Source organism: Stegostoma tigrinum, chromosome 33, assembly GCF_030684315.1.
Source record: "Stegostoma tigrinum isolate sSteTig4 chromosome 33, sSteTig4.hap1, whole genome shotgun sequence".
In the NCBI taxonomy this organism is placed as follows: domain Eukaryota; kingdom Metazoa; phylum Chordata; class Chondrichthyes; order Orectolobiformes; family Stegostomatidae; genus Stegostoma; species Stegostoma tigrinum.
Window position 1 is genome coordinate 33,082,938 of NC_081386.1, and position 13,540 is coordinate 33,096,477.

At 42.5% G+C, this 13,540-nt stretch overlaps 1 protein-coding gene across 1 annotated transcript in view; it reads left to right on the forward strand.

Annotated features, from left to right (window-relative positions):
- LOC125467144 (A disintegrin and metalloproteinase with thrombospondin motifs 7) overlaps nt 1-13,540 on the forward strand; it is a 185,484-nt gene that overhangs the window by 59,073 nt on the left and 112,871 nt on the right. The window contains exons 7-11 of the mRNA XM_059639196.1: nt 788-937; nt 6,275-6,418; nt 7,491-7,635; nt 8,281-8,373; nt 8,915-9,060. Coding sequence (XP_059495179.1) covers nt 788-937; nt 6,275-6,418; nt 7,491-7,635; nt 8,281-8,373; nt 8,915-9,060 — 678 coding nt within the window. The remainder of the gene's footprint in view (nt 1-787; nt 938-6,274; nt 6,419-7,490; nt 7,636-8,280; nt 8,374-8,914; nt 9,061-13,540) is intronic.

Here is a 13,540-nt window from a genome sequence, read left to right on the forward strand (position 1 = left end):
GACCCAAGAACATGAACCTGGGGTTCTGGATTAATAAACAGTGATTCAAAGTGGCAGCTCACCCAGCTTTAGAAGGGCACCTGGGGATGGACATTAACTGCTGGCCCATCCAGTGATGCCCAATCTCATAAACAAATAATAAAACTAATTCCTTTGTTAACTTACTGGTGTCCGCCCATGTTAGACAACTCTCTGATGCTGTGATGTGCCTCTATCCCAATGATTGCAACAACTCCGAGCTCACATAGTGAAGGTTATGGAGATGAATTGTGGAATTTATTTGCATTGTAGAATTATTATTTAACTTTTTAAACATTCGAAATGGTTTTTGGTTTTATTGCGTTCTGCCATAGGTGACACAGATTGAGCAGTATGAATGTCCAGTGTACACTGTGATCACGTTACTGTGAGAATTGGTTTGTGAGTGTTCCTGGGAGTTGATAACCTGTCTCTGGGTACAGTTCAAGGAGGGTTCTGAGGAAGGGTCACCGGACCCGAAACATTAACTCTGATTTCTCTTCACAGATGCTGTCAGATCTGCTGAGCTTTTCCAGCAAGCTCTGTTCTTGTTACAGGCTAGGGAGGCCTTGCTGATGGGTAGTGGTGATCTGTTGTCCAATTGTTGACAGGAATCAGGACTGGAGATGAGGGTTGGTGGGATGGTATGGATGCAAAATGGGGGAATCCTTTTCTCACTGAATCTATTGTCACTTCACTTCTGAGCTTCCTCAATGCTCACCCCCAAGTATAGCATGGCTTCCAATGTTGTTTCTCTTGTGTTAACAAGGAAGGATATCTGTGCTGGAATGAACCGTCCATGTGAGACCCTGGGATTGTCACATGTTTCCGGGATGTGCCAACCCCACAGGAGCTGCAGCATCAACGAGGACTCGGGACTCCCACTCGCGTTCACCATTGCACATGAGATCGGGCATAAGTAAGTCTGGTACTGCTCTGTTGTAGCTCACGGCTTGCTATTTCCAGCAGCATGAGATCAGGAGGCTGCACGCTGAGGACAGTTCAAGACTGAATCATGGCTCAGTTGTTCATGTTAAACAAAATAAAAACCAAAAGAACTGCAGCACTTTAAATCAAGAACAAAAACAGATATTGCTGGAAAAGCTCAGCAGGTCTGGCAGCATCTGTGAAGTAAAAATCAGAGTTAATGCTTCAGAACTGAAACATTAACTCTGATCTTTTTCTTCACAGATGCTGCCAGACCTGCTGAACTTTTCCAGAAACTTCTGTTTTAAACCTTGGACAGCCAGCTAATGAAGGAAGAGGTTGAAAGTCAATCTTTACTCAGGTTTATTCACAAAGTAAACATCACAAATAACTCCTTACTTTTGCAACCCTCCTATTAGTGTCCTTAAGTGTCTCTAATAGTTATTTCTTTTTAATCAACATGTTATGACATAACTCTGGGGTAGTAAGACCTGAAGCCAGACCTTCTGGTCTAGAGGTAGCAACATTATCGCTGCACATGGGTCCCAGGAAGTACCTCAATATGTGCATAGTAATCTTTCAGAGATGTTATTACAAACCTCTGGAACAGGTGGGATCTGAACTCAGATCTTTTGAATCAGAGGTAGGGACACTACCCTCAGTATGTACGTAAATGATTATTCAATAACTAACACACAACGCTGTACGCGCGTAATTTTGAAACAATGAACAGTCAAAACCAGTCCAACCTGTCTCTGCCTCCCTAACCGGTTCTTCCTCTCACCCATCCCTTCCTCCCACCTCAAGCCGCACCCCCATCTACCTACTAACCTCATCCCACCTCCTTGACCTGTCCGTCTTCCCTGGACTGACCTATCCCCTCCCTATCTCCCCACCTATACTCTCTCACCTATCTTCTTTTCTCTCCATCTTCAGTCCGCCTCCCCCTCTCTCCCTATTTATTCCAGTTCCCTCTCCCCATCCCCCTCTCTGATGAAGGGTCTAGGCCCAAAACGTCAGCTTTTGTGCTCCTGAGATGCTGCTTGGCCTGCTGTGTTCATCCAGCCTCACATTTTATTAGGTTGAGATCTGCGCTGTTTTTGCCCCTGAACATTCAGCCCAAAAGCAGATTGCACATCTTGTTGCTGCTATTGGGATCTTGCTGTGCACAAATCAGCTGCCCCATTTCCCACCTTACAACAGTGGCTGTTCCTCAAAACTATTGAATTGAAGTAAAACATTTTGGGAGGTCTTGAGAATGAGAACGTTATGGGAAAATAGAAGTCTTTCCTACAATTTTAACCAGTTGAACAGCTGTCTTAAACCAGGCTGTGATGAGGTGGCATGAAGGAGAAGCGAAAGCATGCAGCAGGTCAGCCACAATATTGTTGAATGTAGAACAGCCTTGAAGGGCCAAATGGCCTGCACCTGGTCCTTTTTCTTACATTCTAGAGCAACAAAGAACTGGGAATTGTTTGTGCTGCAGCTCAGTACCAAAATGCATGTACTCCAGCTTCAGTTTAAAATTACAATCTAGTAAATCCTATGGGAACTGAGCCCTGTAATAACATGGAGAAAATGGTGCCAAAACTCATGATAAAACTCCAACTTAAAATTGAAAATAAATCTACAGATATCTTAAATATTAAAACAAAATTGGCAGTTTGGAATAATTCCAAGAAAAGTTTAGATTAAATTGAGAAAAAGCACCCTGTTTTAGCTGACAGTTTGCAGTGTAATCAAAACCTCATGAAAAGATATTTCATTCCCAGAAGCCTGGTATTTTGTGATTAATGTATCACAATTACTAAATTAGATTCCAGCCTGTAATAACTGCCGAGTGGCCAGTAATTTCCGTCTCTGAACAATGCAGTTCTTTGGTCAGAATCCATCCAGTTTTTTTGATTTAAAAGGAAGACTTGTATTTATGTAAGAACATTTACAACCCAGGACACCAATGAAGTGTTTCTGGAGGGCAGGGACTGTTGTAATTCAGGAAATACAGCGGCTAATTTGCACAAAGCAAGATCCCACAGACAGTAATGTAATAATATTTGGTTTGAGGTGGTAGACTTGCTCACCGAGCTGGTGGGTTTGGTTGCAAACATTTCGTCACCCTGCTAGGTAACATCACCTATGCCCCTCTGTGGAAGCATCGGTGTTCTGTCACGCTTCTTATTGATATGTTTCAGTTTGCTGTGGTGGTGGTTGGTATTACTTCCGGTGATGCCAACCACCTCAGCAAACTGAGGCATATAAATAACAAGTGGGACAGCTCACCGACACTTTACCGGAGGTGCACTGACGATATTACCTAGCAGGGTGACAACACCTTTGAAACCAAGCACACCGACCCAGCGAGCAAGTCTACAGCCTCATCCACAACCCGAGCCACAAATCTCAAAAACTTTAATGTTTTGTTTCCTTACCAATTTCGCTAAAAAGGTAGTCGAACTTAGTACTGTCAAAACCAACTTAAAATGTTCTCAGGTCTGGCAAGTCCCTCTCCTACGCTTTGCCTTTAATATTATGTCAACAGTTGACCGCAACATTATAACTACAACTTGCACTTTCTAACGCAGCTAAATGTCCAAAGGCCATTCACAGGAGTGTAAAACAAAATCTGACACCGAGCCACATGAGAGGGTGTTGCGGTTGATAAGATTGGTTTCTTCCAGGGGCGAAACAGATGTCGAGAGGATTAAAGAGGGAACTGTAGAGGCTGATTATCTGTGTAATGCTAATTCGGAGCTAATGTAGATCAGGGATCCATGGGAGAACTTCTCGACTCATCTTCAGAACAGTGCTGGTGGGATAATTTATTTGCCTCTATGAGACACTTATAAAGTCAGTTAAGTGCTTTGGAGAATCCTGTGGATGTGAGAGGCGCTATTTAAATAAGTGACCCAAGTCTATTGAAATCCCTTATCCAGATTCTAGCTTATCATTCACACTCAGAGTGACAAATAATATTGAATCATTATTTAACACATAAACTGTTAAAACCTGCTCCATGATGTTACTATCTGAATTGCTTTAAAATATTCATATTAGCAACCATAACAACCTGAATTCATAGATTTTATTATTATGCGGCATCTAGCATGAGATAGTAATTATTTCATTTTCTTGAAAATGCAATAGTATATTAATATCAAGACACAGTTGAGATATTTTAAATGTTTAATATTACACATTTACCTTTAATGATCCATGATATTTCCTCATTAAATTGCATTGCGAGATGAACATTAATGTTGAAGTGTGACTCAGGATCAGGAATTTATCTCTGTACATTAAACAGAAATCTCACTTTCTCCACATCCAACCTGGTATTCCAGTGTTTGCAATCTGCACTTGTATCATCTTCAATAAACAATGTATTTTGCTTCGTGCTACTTACTGTTTTTTGTCTCTGATAAAAGATCTTGTTACAACCATCCATGATTTTCGCATATTTCATTGAACTGGATAACTCTCACTTCGAGAAGCAGTGACTGGGTTCTGAAATATAAACTGAATTGATTTAATTTATTCATGAGATTAGGGCATCACTCACAAAGCACAACTGTAATTGCCCCTTCAGTAGGTGGCCTTCTTGAATTGCTGCAGTCTTTGGGATGTAGGGATATCTTCAATACTTTTAGGGAGGGAGTTTCAGGATTTTGACCCAGCGACACTGACGGAATATGATATCTTTTCAAATCAGGATAGCTTGGAAGGGAACATGCCAGGCATGCTGTTCCCACATATCTGCTGCCTTGTCCTGCTAGGTAGAACGTGCTGTTCTAGGAGTCTGAGATAGTAGGAACTGCTGGAGAATCCTCTTGAGTAGCTGCAGTGCATCTTGTAGATGGTACAGACTGCTGCTACTGAGTGCCAGTGGTGGAGGGTGTGGATATTTGTCGATGTGGTGCCAGTCAAGCAGAGGCTGCTTTGTCCTGGATGGTGCCAAGTCTTTTGAGTGTCGTTGTCTCCATAGAGTTTTCACAGCCCTCAGGGCAGAGAATTCCAAAGATTCACCACCTTCTGGATGAAGAAAGTCTTTCTCATCTCAGTCCTAATTGGCTTGCCCCTAATTTTGACACTGTGGCCCCTGGATCTGGCAACGTGATATGCAGAAAAGAAGAAGACCACTCAGCCATCGAACCAACCCTTCTAAACCTTTCATCAATTTGCTTATCTTACCTGGAACTAATAGCCCATATTCCTTTTTCCAATAGGTAGTTCCTGCCTTGGTTCTCTGTTCTGCCATTCTCACAGCTAATTCATTGCATCATGCTATCAGCCTTTCCTGAAGATATGGCCTGGAAGTCCTTCAGTCCCTCACTGCATTTCACCCATTGTCACAGAGTCATAGAGATGCACAGCACGGAAACAGACCCTCCTGCCAAACTTGCCCATACTGACCTAAATAAATCTAGTCCCATTTGGCCCACATCCCTCTAAACCTTTCCTATCCATGTATCGATCCAGATGCCTTTTAACTGTTGTAACTGTACCAGCCTGCACCACCTCCTCTGGCAGCTCAATCCATACATGCACCACCCTCAGTGTGAAAAAGGTGCCCCTTGGTCCCTTTTAAGTCTTTTCCCTCTCACCTGAAACCTATGCCCCTCTAGTTTTGGACTCCCTGACACTGGGAAAAAGACCTTAACTATTCACCATATCCATGCCCCTCATAATTTTATATGCTTCTATTTGGTCACACATCATCTTCCATTGCTCCAGGGAAAATAGTCCAAGCCTATTCAATCCCTCCTTATAGCTCAAACCCTCCAACTCTGGCAACATCTTTGTAAATCTTTTCTGAACCCTTTCAAGTTTCACAACATCCTTCCTAAAGCAGGGAGACAAGAATTGAATGCACTTTTCCAAAATTAACACTCAACAGATAATGGCAGGAGAAACCATGGGATCTTACAGGTCAGAAGTTGACCACTGCTGGATTTTTGCATTTCCTTTGCACTCTGTCCTTTCTCCCTCTGCTTGCAAACTACTTTCCTTCCAAATATTTGTCAAGTTCCTTTTTGAACGTTGCTGTTCAATCTGCTCCTCGGCTTCTATCCATGATCCTTTCCTGACAGTACTGTGGCTGTACTAATACCACATGAACTGCTACAGTTCCAGAGGGAAGCCCTCCACCATTTTCTACAGGGCAATCAGGGATTGGTAGTGAGCACCCAAATCCTCTGAGCCAACAAAAGAGTAAGTTTCAGAAGGTCCAGGTGCTTTAAAGCACTATGCACTGTGTATAGCCCTGGCGCTATTTTCAGAGACAAATGACCATCATTTCTTATTCTGTGTGACTTGTGTTCTTACACTTCAGCTTTGGGATACAACATGATGGGACCGGCAATGACTGTGAGCCAATTGGGAAAAGACCTTTCATCATGTCCCCACAGTTACTGTACGATACCAGCCCTCTAACCTGGTCCCGCTGCAGCAGGGAATATATCACCCGCTTTCTTGAGTAAGTGTCTGTTGTTTCGGGTTTTACATCATATTGGGAATTGGTTAAGGATCCTCTCACTGTTTTGTTGTCTTGAAAATTAGAAATTTTAGAAATGTTCTTGATTATTTTCTACATAACCCTAAAATTAGTTGAAGCTATGTCTCCATGACCTCATACAACATTATGCACTCATCTATCACTCATGCATCAGGGAACTATAGAGGCAACAGTGAGAAATTATCTCTTAGGCCCTCATAATGTCCTTTTGGGATCTGCTCACTCTAGGACAGCCATAGCTCAGATCACCAACCTGTAATAGCTTGGCTGATCCCTGTTCAAGGGGTACTGGAGGATTAGGTAATTCAGTTGCTAAATTACAGTTATTGGCCTCCTTGTTGGTGGAACCATTTCAGGTTCCTGTTCCTGATCTCTTGCTGGAGGCTATATGGGCGTTGGCAGAGATTAGACTCAGTTGTGAGGCCTATCAATGTTGGATAGCCTGCTGATTATCCCAATCTAACCTTCTACACAAGGATTGGCTCTCGTGATTGGCTACATCAGTGACCTCAGCGAAGGTGAGATGAAAATTAGACACTTTTGATATGACCAGAATGAAAGGTTTACCTCGGTTTATCTTTAAGCTATTAATAAAGTGCCTCCCATTCCTTTTTTATTGTTATACCTATTCTTACATGGGAGGTAGGGTTTGTTGATCAGGTCAGCAGTGTGACCTGTCCCTAATTGCCTTTGAACTGTATGGCTTGTCAGACTACTTCAGAAGGCAGTTGGGAGCCAGCAACTCCAGGTCAAGTCAGGAAGTCACATTTCCAGCTCTAAAGGACATTGTAATCCAATCAGTTTCTCCATCAATTGTTGGCACTTTCAAAGTGACCAATAAGAATCATTTCCAATTCTAGACTTATTGTTTGGATTTAAACCCACCAGCCGAGTGGATCCCAAGGGATTTGAGCCTGGATCCTCGGAGCCATACCCTGGCCATTGGGATTACTCGTCCTGTGATATTTCCATGGTATCGCTGTTTGGTGACAGCTTATTCACACGTGTTTTTTTGTCTGATTGTGGTTTGCAGCCGTGGATGGGGCCTATGCCTGGATGATGTGCCGAGTAAGGAAGTGATTGATTTGCCCTCAGTAGCACCAGGAGTTTTGTATGACGTCAATCACCAGTGCAGGCTGCAGTACGGAGTCCGATCAGTCTTCTGCGACAACATGGACGTACGATAGACCTTGTACTTTCACAAATCACAATCTGAACTTGTCTCTGGATATAAGTGGTTAGTCACAGTCGAAGAGGCACCGAGCTCAGTGTCTCTGAACCCCACAGAACATAAAGAAAAGATTTACAGTGACACAGCTTTCTCCTATCCGATTTCACATGCTGGCCAATGAAGTACTTTTGATGTGAAGTGACTGTTGTAATGTAGGAAAGGACTTCTGTTTTTTCCTGATGTTAATTGAGGGATAGATATTGGCCAGGAGATGCTCAGGGAGATTCTCCCCTGCTCTTTGTGATTGGGCCTTGGCATCTTTTACATCTGTTTGAGGGGGTACGTAGGGCCTATGGTCTGATCTGACCTACGGTGCCTCTGACAGTGCAGCACTCCCTTAATGCTGCTTCACAGCTTCAACGTACCACCCTCCTCTAACTGGTACCATTTCAAGAACTCAAATCCAGTCCAAAGATTCTGGTATTTTGATGTTGGGATAGCGGGGAGGGTGTGTGGTACAGGTGGATGTGTGCGCAAGTCTCACTGTCAGCACTGCCCTACTGTCTACCTAAGTAAGCATCTACCTGGACCCTCCTACAATGAATTGTGAGTTGCTGCTTTCAGCATAACCATTCCCATCTTTCCCTGACAGAGTGTCTGCAATACGCTGTGGTGTACCGTGGGAAACACGTGTCACTCCAAGCTGGATGCCGCTGTAGATGGTACAAAATGCGGAGAGAACAAGGTAATGTTTGTCATTAAATCACCGTGAAATTTCTCATTGGTTCACACCATTCACTCTAGCAGACAGGATGGGATATTAATGAGCTGCTATCTGCCTGCGCTTAATGTTACTCTCAAGATGTTTGACCAGAAGTGGCGCACAGTGGGAACACATTTTGGCCTCTCTATCTATTTCCATGCAGAATTAGTGAGGGAAGGTAAGATCGTAACTATGTAATTAACAAGAGCAAGAGTAGGTCATTCAACCCCTCAAACCTGCTCCAGCACTCCATAAGCTTTTGGTCACTTGTCCTAACGTTATCCTCCAATCCCTGGAGGAATGCCTGTGAAACTGAGGAACAGGGGATGGATCTATTAATTGGGATTAGGCTTGAATTGGTCATATAAAGATTGGAAGCTAGTAATGCAAATCGTTGTTGCATCTGAATTGGGAGTCTGTCATGCCAGCAATGAAGACGTCTAAACATTTCTTGTTCTATCAATTCTATAATTGCTGGATAGGAAATGTATGATTGACTGTAACTTTCATCATTGCCCTGCAGTGGTGCTTCGATGGAGATTGCATACCCACAGACCAGCGCCCTGACAGTACCGATGGAAACTGGGGAGCATGGGGTTCGTGGTCTTCCTGTACTCGCACGTGCAGTGCAGGAATACAAAGTGCAGAGAGACATTGCAACAATCCAACGTAAGCTATTTCAATTTCTCCTGGACATCTGGGCTGGCTGCCATTAGGTCATACAGATCAGTTAATGGAGCTCCAGATTGTGATCCGATATTGTGTTCAGTTCACTGTCAATGGCATAACAAAGGAGCCTGATGTGGATTGTTCCCTAAACAGCAGAGGGCTGGGATGTGAGACAAAATTGGATGGAAGCTCAGACTTATCAAACTCAAAAAGAGACAAATGAGTTAGAAAATGCAAAGGAATGATGAATATGGAACATTGCTTCAGTAACAAGAATAGGACTAGGGCACAAATACAACATAATGTAAAGGTTAATGTCACCATAGTATTTTATTCAAAGAATAATCAGCATTTGAGTTGAGTTCAGCTCTGGAATCATTTCAGGATTAATTAGGTGCGTTAGTAAAAACATTATACATTCCATACAGAGCCTAAAGAGACATGCAACACTCAGCGTATCTTTATGAACGTGAAGGCGAGCACTGTCTCGTCCTGGCTGTGGCTCAGTCAGAAGTGCAGTTGTTTCTTCAGATAAAAGGTTATGGAGGAGGTGATTAAACTTTAGGCCACACTGGTGCCTCAGTGCACAATTTTATGGCTTTAATGGAAGATGCCTATCTTTTAACCAGCATAAATAAAATCAGATTAAATGGTCATTATTACACTGATATTTGTGGGAGCTTGCTGTGTTCAAATGAGCTGTCGGTCTATGTTTCCTGCATTGGAAATTTGCAGTGTGCAAACTGCAGTAACTGCAATTCAAAAGAATTTATTGATTATGAAGTCTTTTGGGATCTGCTGAGGATGTGAAAGGTGAAATAAGAATGAAGGTTTTCTTCTCTTTTACTGTTTCTCAATTTGGTTTTCATTGAGAGTCGGGTCAGCTGTGCAGATTTCAGGTAAATGGCACAAGACACAGAAGTGAAATGAGATTATTTTACACAGTGAGCTGTTGGAACACACTGTAAGTGTGGATGTTATTCAAGGGTAACTTTAAACAGAAAACTGGATAAATGCTTCAAGTGCGAACAATTGGAGTACAGTGGAGGAAAGATCAGGGGAATGGGGCTAATTGGAAAACTCTTATCAAAGAGCTGTGATAGACACAATGGGCTGAATGGCCTCTTGTTTCTGTAGGAGCTTGCAATTCAATGAAAGCTGCTTCATCTATTTGCGTTTCTTCAGTGTTTTTGTTTAGACTGAGTGACTGAGCCTTCGGTTAAATGGGCTGTGGGATTACGATTGGCTGTTTTTCTTATCTGAACTTTATGAAATGACTGATCTAAACATCACTCTTGTCCAACCATAACACTTCATGGGTAATTACTTTTGCATTTAACAGAACTCAACAGTGCTATTGTCTCATCAACTAAGAATCATTAGATCTTGGTGGTCTCCTTCATTTCTTCTGCTCAAAATAATCTCAGCAGTTTACTCACTTATCGGTTTATTTGACCTTATGGTTTCATTTATAATCATTGACAGAGTCTCGTGTAGCAAAGTTAGCAGCTGTGTTTTTGTACTATGGCAACTGCAGTTGCCATTGACACTGGTCTGGTTTCTAACGTAACAGAAGGAAGCCAAATATGTGTTTTTATTCCCCAGTCAAGGTGATTTAAGTAAACGACCATAAACAAAATCTAGGCAGATGGTGCTAGAGGTTGCATTGCGAGGCTGTAATATTGACAAGTGCCTTGACTCTGCTGTTCAACAGTCACTACTATGGGACGAGGCACAGCAATACAGGCAAACTATTTGATTGTCTTCACCTAATATTCTTTACATTTACTGTTTTGATTATTCAGTAAGAACATTTCTGAGCTGCTTTGGAGCTTGTAGCTTTCAACAAGGACCTTCGATGACACTTCCGCCATCATTACATGTAATGACAATTTCTCCGACACATCTCCATTCTTAACAGAAATGCAACTGTGGTACTCAGTATCATTGTTTAGATTAAGATGCCATCTCAGACTATCAAAGTTTTGTTGCTCTTTTCCACTCCCTCACAATCCCTTTATTAGACTGCATAGTGAATCCATTCCCAGTTCACCTGTTAACTTTGCCAGTTTAATGCATTCAATATTGGCCCCTGGGGTGATGTGTGTTGTGTACGATCATATAGATGCATTGCTTGTAACCCATCATAACTCTCAGAACATTGAATACAAAAACAGTTTCCTCAGAAACATCTTGATTTAACAATGAATTACCTTCAAAGATTTTTACCTGTTCTTGAATGGGAACAGGAATGATGAATTCATCTGTTGTTCCTGCCTTTGGTTGAAGGAGGAATCATGCCAGTGTGTTTGCAGTCTTGGCTTTTCCTCAAAAGTGTTACAAAATCCTTGACGTCTCTTGGGATCACAGAGATAGGCAGATAATCCTCAGTTTAATGTCTCATCCAATGACTGACTCCTCTGATACTGCAGCCTTGCCAGGGAATCCAGTTCTGGAGTGAATCCCCACCATGCTTTGCTGAGAGTGTCGCTGACTGGATCAGGCAGATGGATACATAAGAGTTAAAGACATCTGTTCTAGGATTCAAAGGCAAAGTGGTAAAATTAGGCACAGATGTAAAAGATTTGGGTGGCCAGTACTGTGTACTGGAAGACAAGATGATACAACATGATATAATCTTGCAGAAAAAACCATTATTTATGTTTCTTGGAAGTGCACAGAGCAAGGTCTGTTAAACTGCCTAAAGATAACAGTTATATTAGGAGAGAGTGTAGTTGAACCTCTGTCTCAGCCACTCGCCTATTTTAGTATAAATCTTTTCAAAGTCCCATTATTAGTGGATTTGACTCTAAACTATAGACCTGCCAACCCAAAACGTACTTCCAGTATAGTTCAGTATACTGAATGAGTTCAGCATGGAGCAAGCAGATAGTTACTAAATGTCAGAGACAATGGGAACTGCAGATGCTGGAGAATCCGAGATAACAAGGTATGGAGCTGGATGAACACAGCAGGCCAAGCAGCATCTCAGGAGCAGGAAGGCTGACGGTTCTGGACCAGACCCTTCAAATGAAATGGGGGAGGGGGAGAGGGTTCTGAAATAAATAGGGAGAGAGGAGGAAGCGGATCGTTACTACATTTCCTCTGGGTTAAGAGATAGAAAGGAAAAAAAATCCAAAATAAATTTTTAAAAAATCTCACGGTACCATTTAAAACCTAGAAGAATGAGACTCCACATTTATAACCGTTCACTTTGTGGACATGATCAATGATTGCTTAACATGGAAACCCAGTAAAACTATGAAACTCACATGGAGGTTAAGTGAAAGAGGTCATTTTTGTAAAGTGAGTGATGGAGCAGCACAAGTTAGGAGAAAAGATTTAAAGAATGTTGCCAGGGTTGGAGGATTTGAGCTTTAGGGAAAGGCCGAATAGGCTGGGGCTATTTTCCTCAGACCATGGGAGGCTGAGGGTGATCTTATAGAAGTTTATAAAATCATGATAGGCATGGATAAGATGAATAGGCAAGGTCTTTTCCCCTGGCTCGGGGTGTCCAAAATTAAGGGGCAACTCTTTCATGCTGAGGGTGGTGTATGTATGGAACGAGCTGCCAGAGGAAGTGGTGGAGGCTGGTACAATTACAACATATAAAAGGCATCTGGATGGGTATATGAGTAGGAAGGGTTTAGAGGATTATGGGTAAAATCTTAGTGAATGGATCTAGATTAACATAGACTATCTGGTTGGCATGGACGAGTTGGAGCGAAAGGTCTGTTTCTGTGCTGTCCAGGCAAGTGGGGAATATTCCACCACATTCCTGCCTTGTACCTTCTCGATGATGAGACATTTTGAGGAGTCAGGAGGTGAGTTATTTGTGGAAAGGTTCATAGCCTCTGACCTCTTCTTAGAATTATAGAATCCCTACAGTGTGGAAGCAGACCATCAGTCCAGTGCGTCCACACCAACCCTCCAAACAGCACCCACCCTGCATTTCCAATGGCTAATTTACTAGGCCAGCAAATCCCTGAACACTATGGGTAATTTAGCATGGCCAGTTCGCCCTAACCTGTACATCTTTGGACTGTGGGAGGAAACCAGAGCACCCGGAGGAAGCCCACGCAGACATGGGGAGAATGTGCAAACTCCACGCAGACAGTCACCTGAGGCTGGAATCAGAGCCTGCTGCTGTGAGGCTTGTGGCCATGGTGTTTATATGGTTAGTCCATTTCAGTTTCTGGTCAATGATAACCCCCAGGATGTTGACTGTAGAAGATTCAAGATGTAATGCCATTGAATGTCAAGGGGTGATATTTAGATTCCCCCTCCACCCACTGTCAGCCAGCCCAGTTTACAAAGAAGAACATGTGCGACCAAATGTGTGATGGACGTACAAAATGATTAATTTCTCTCGACTGACAATAATACATTAATTGTTGTAGCTCTGCAGATTCCTATACCACCTAAACTAAGCGGTTGTAACAGTGTTAGGTTCACTGGGACAACATGATGGCACAAGGTT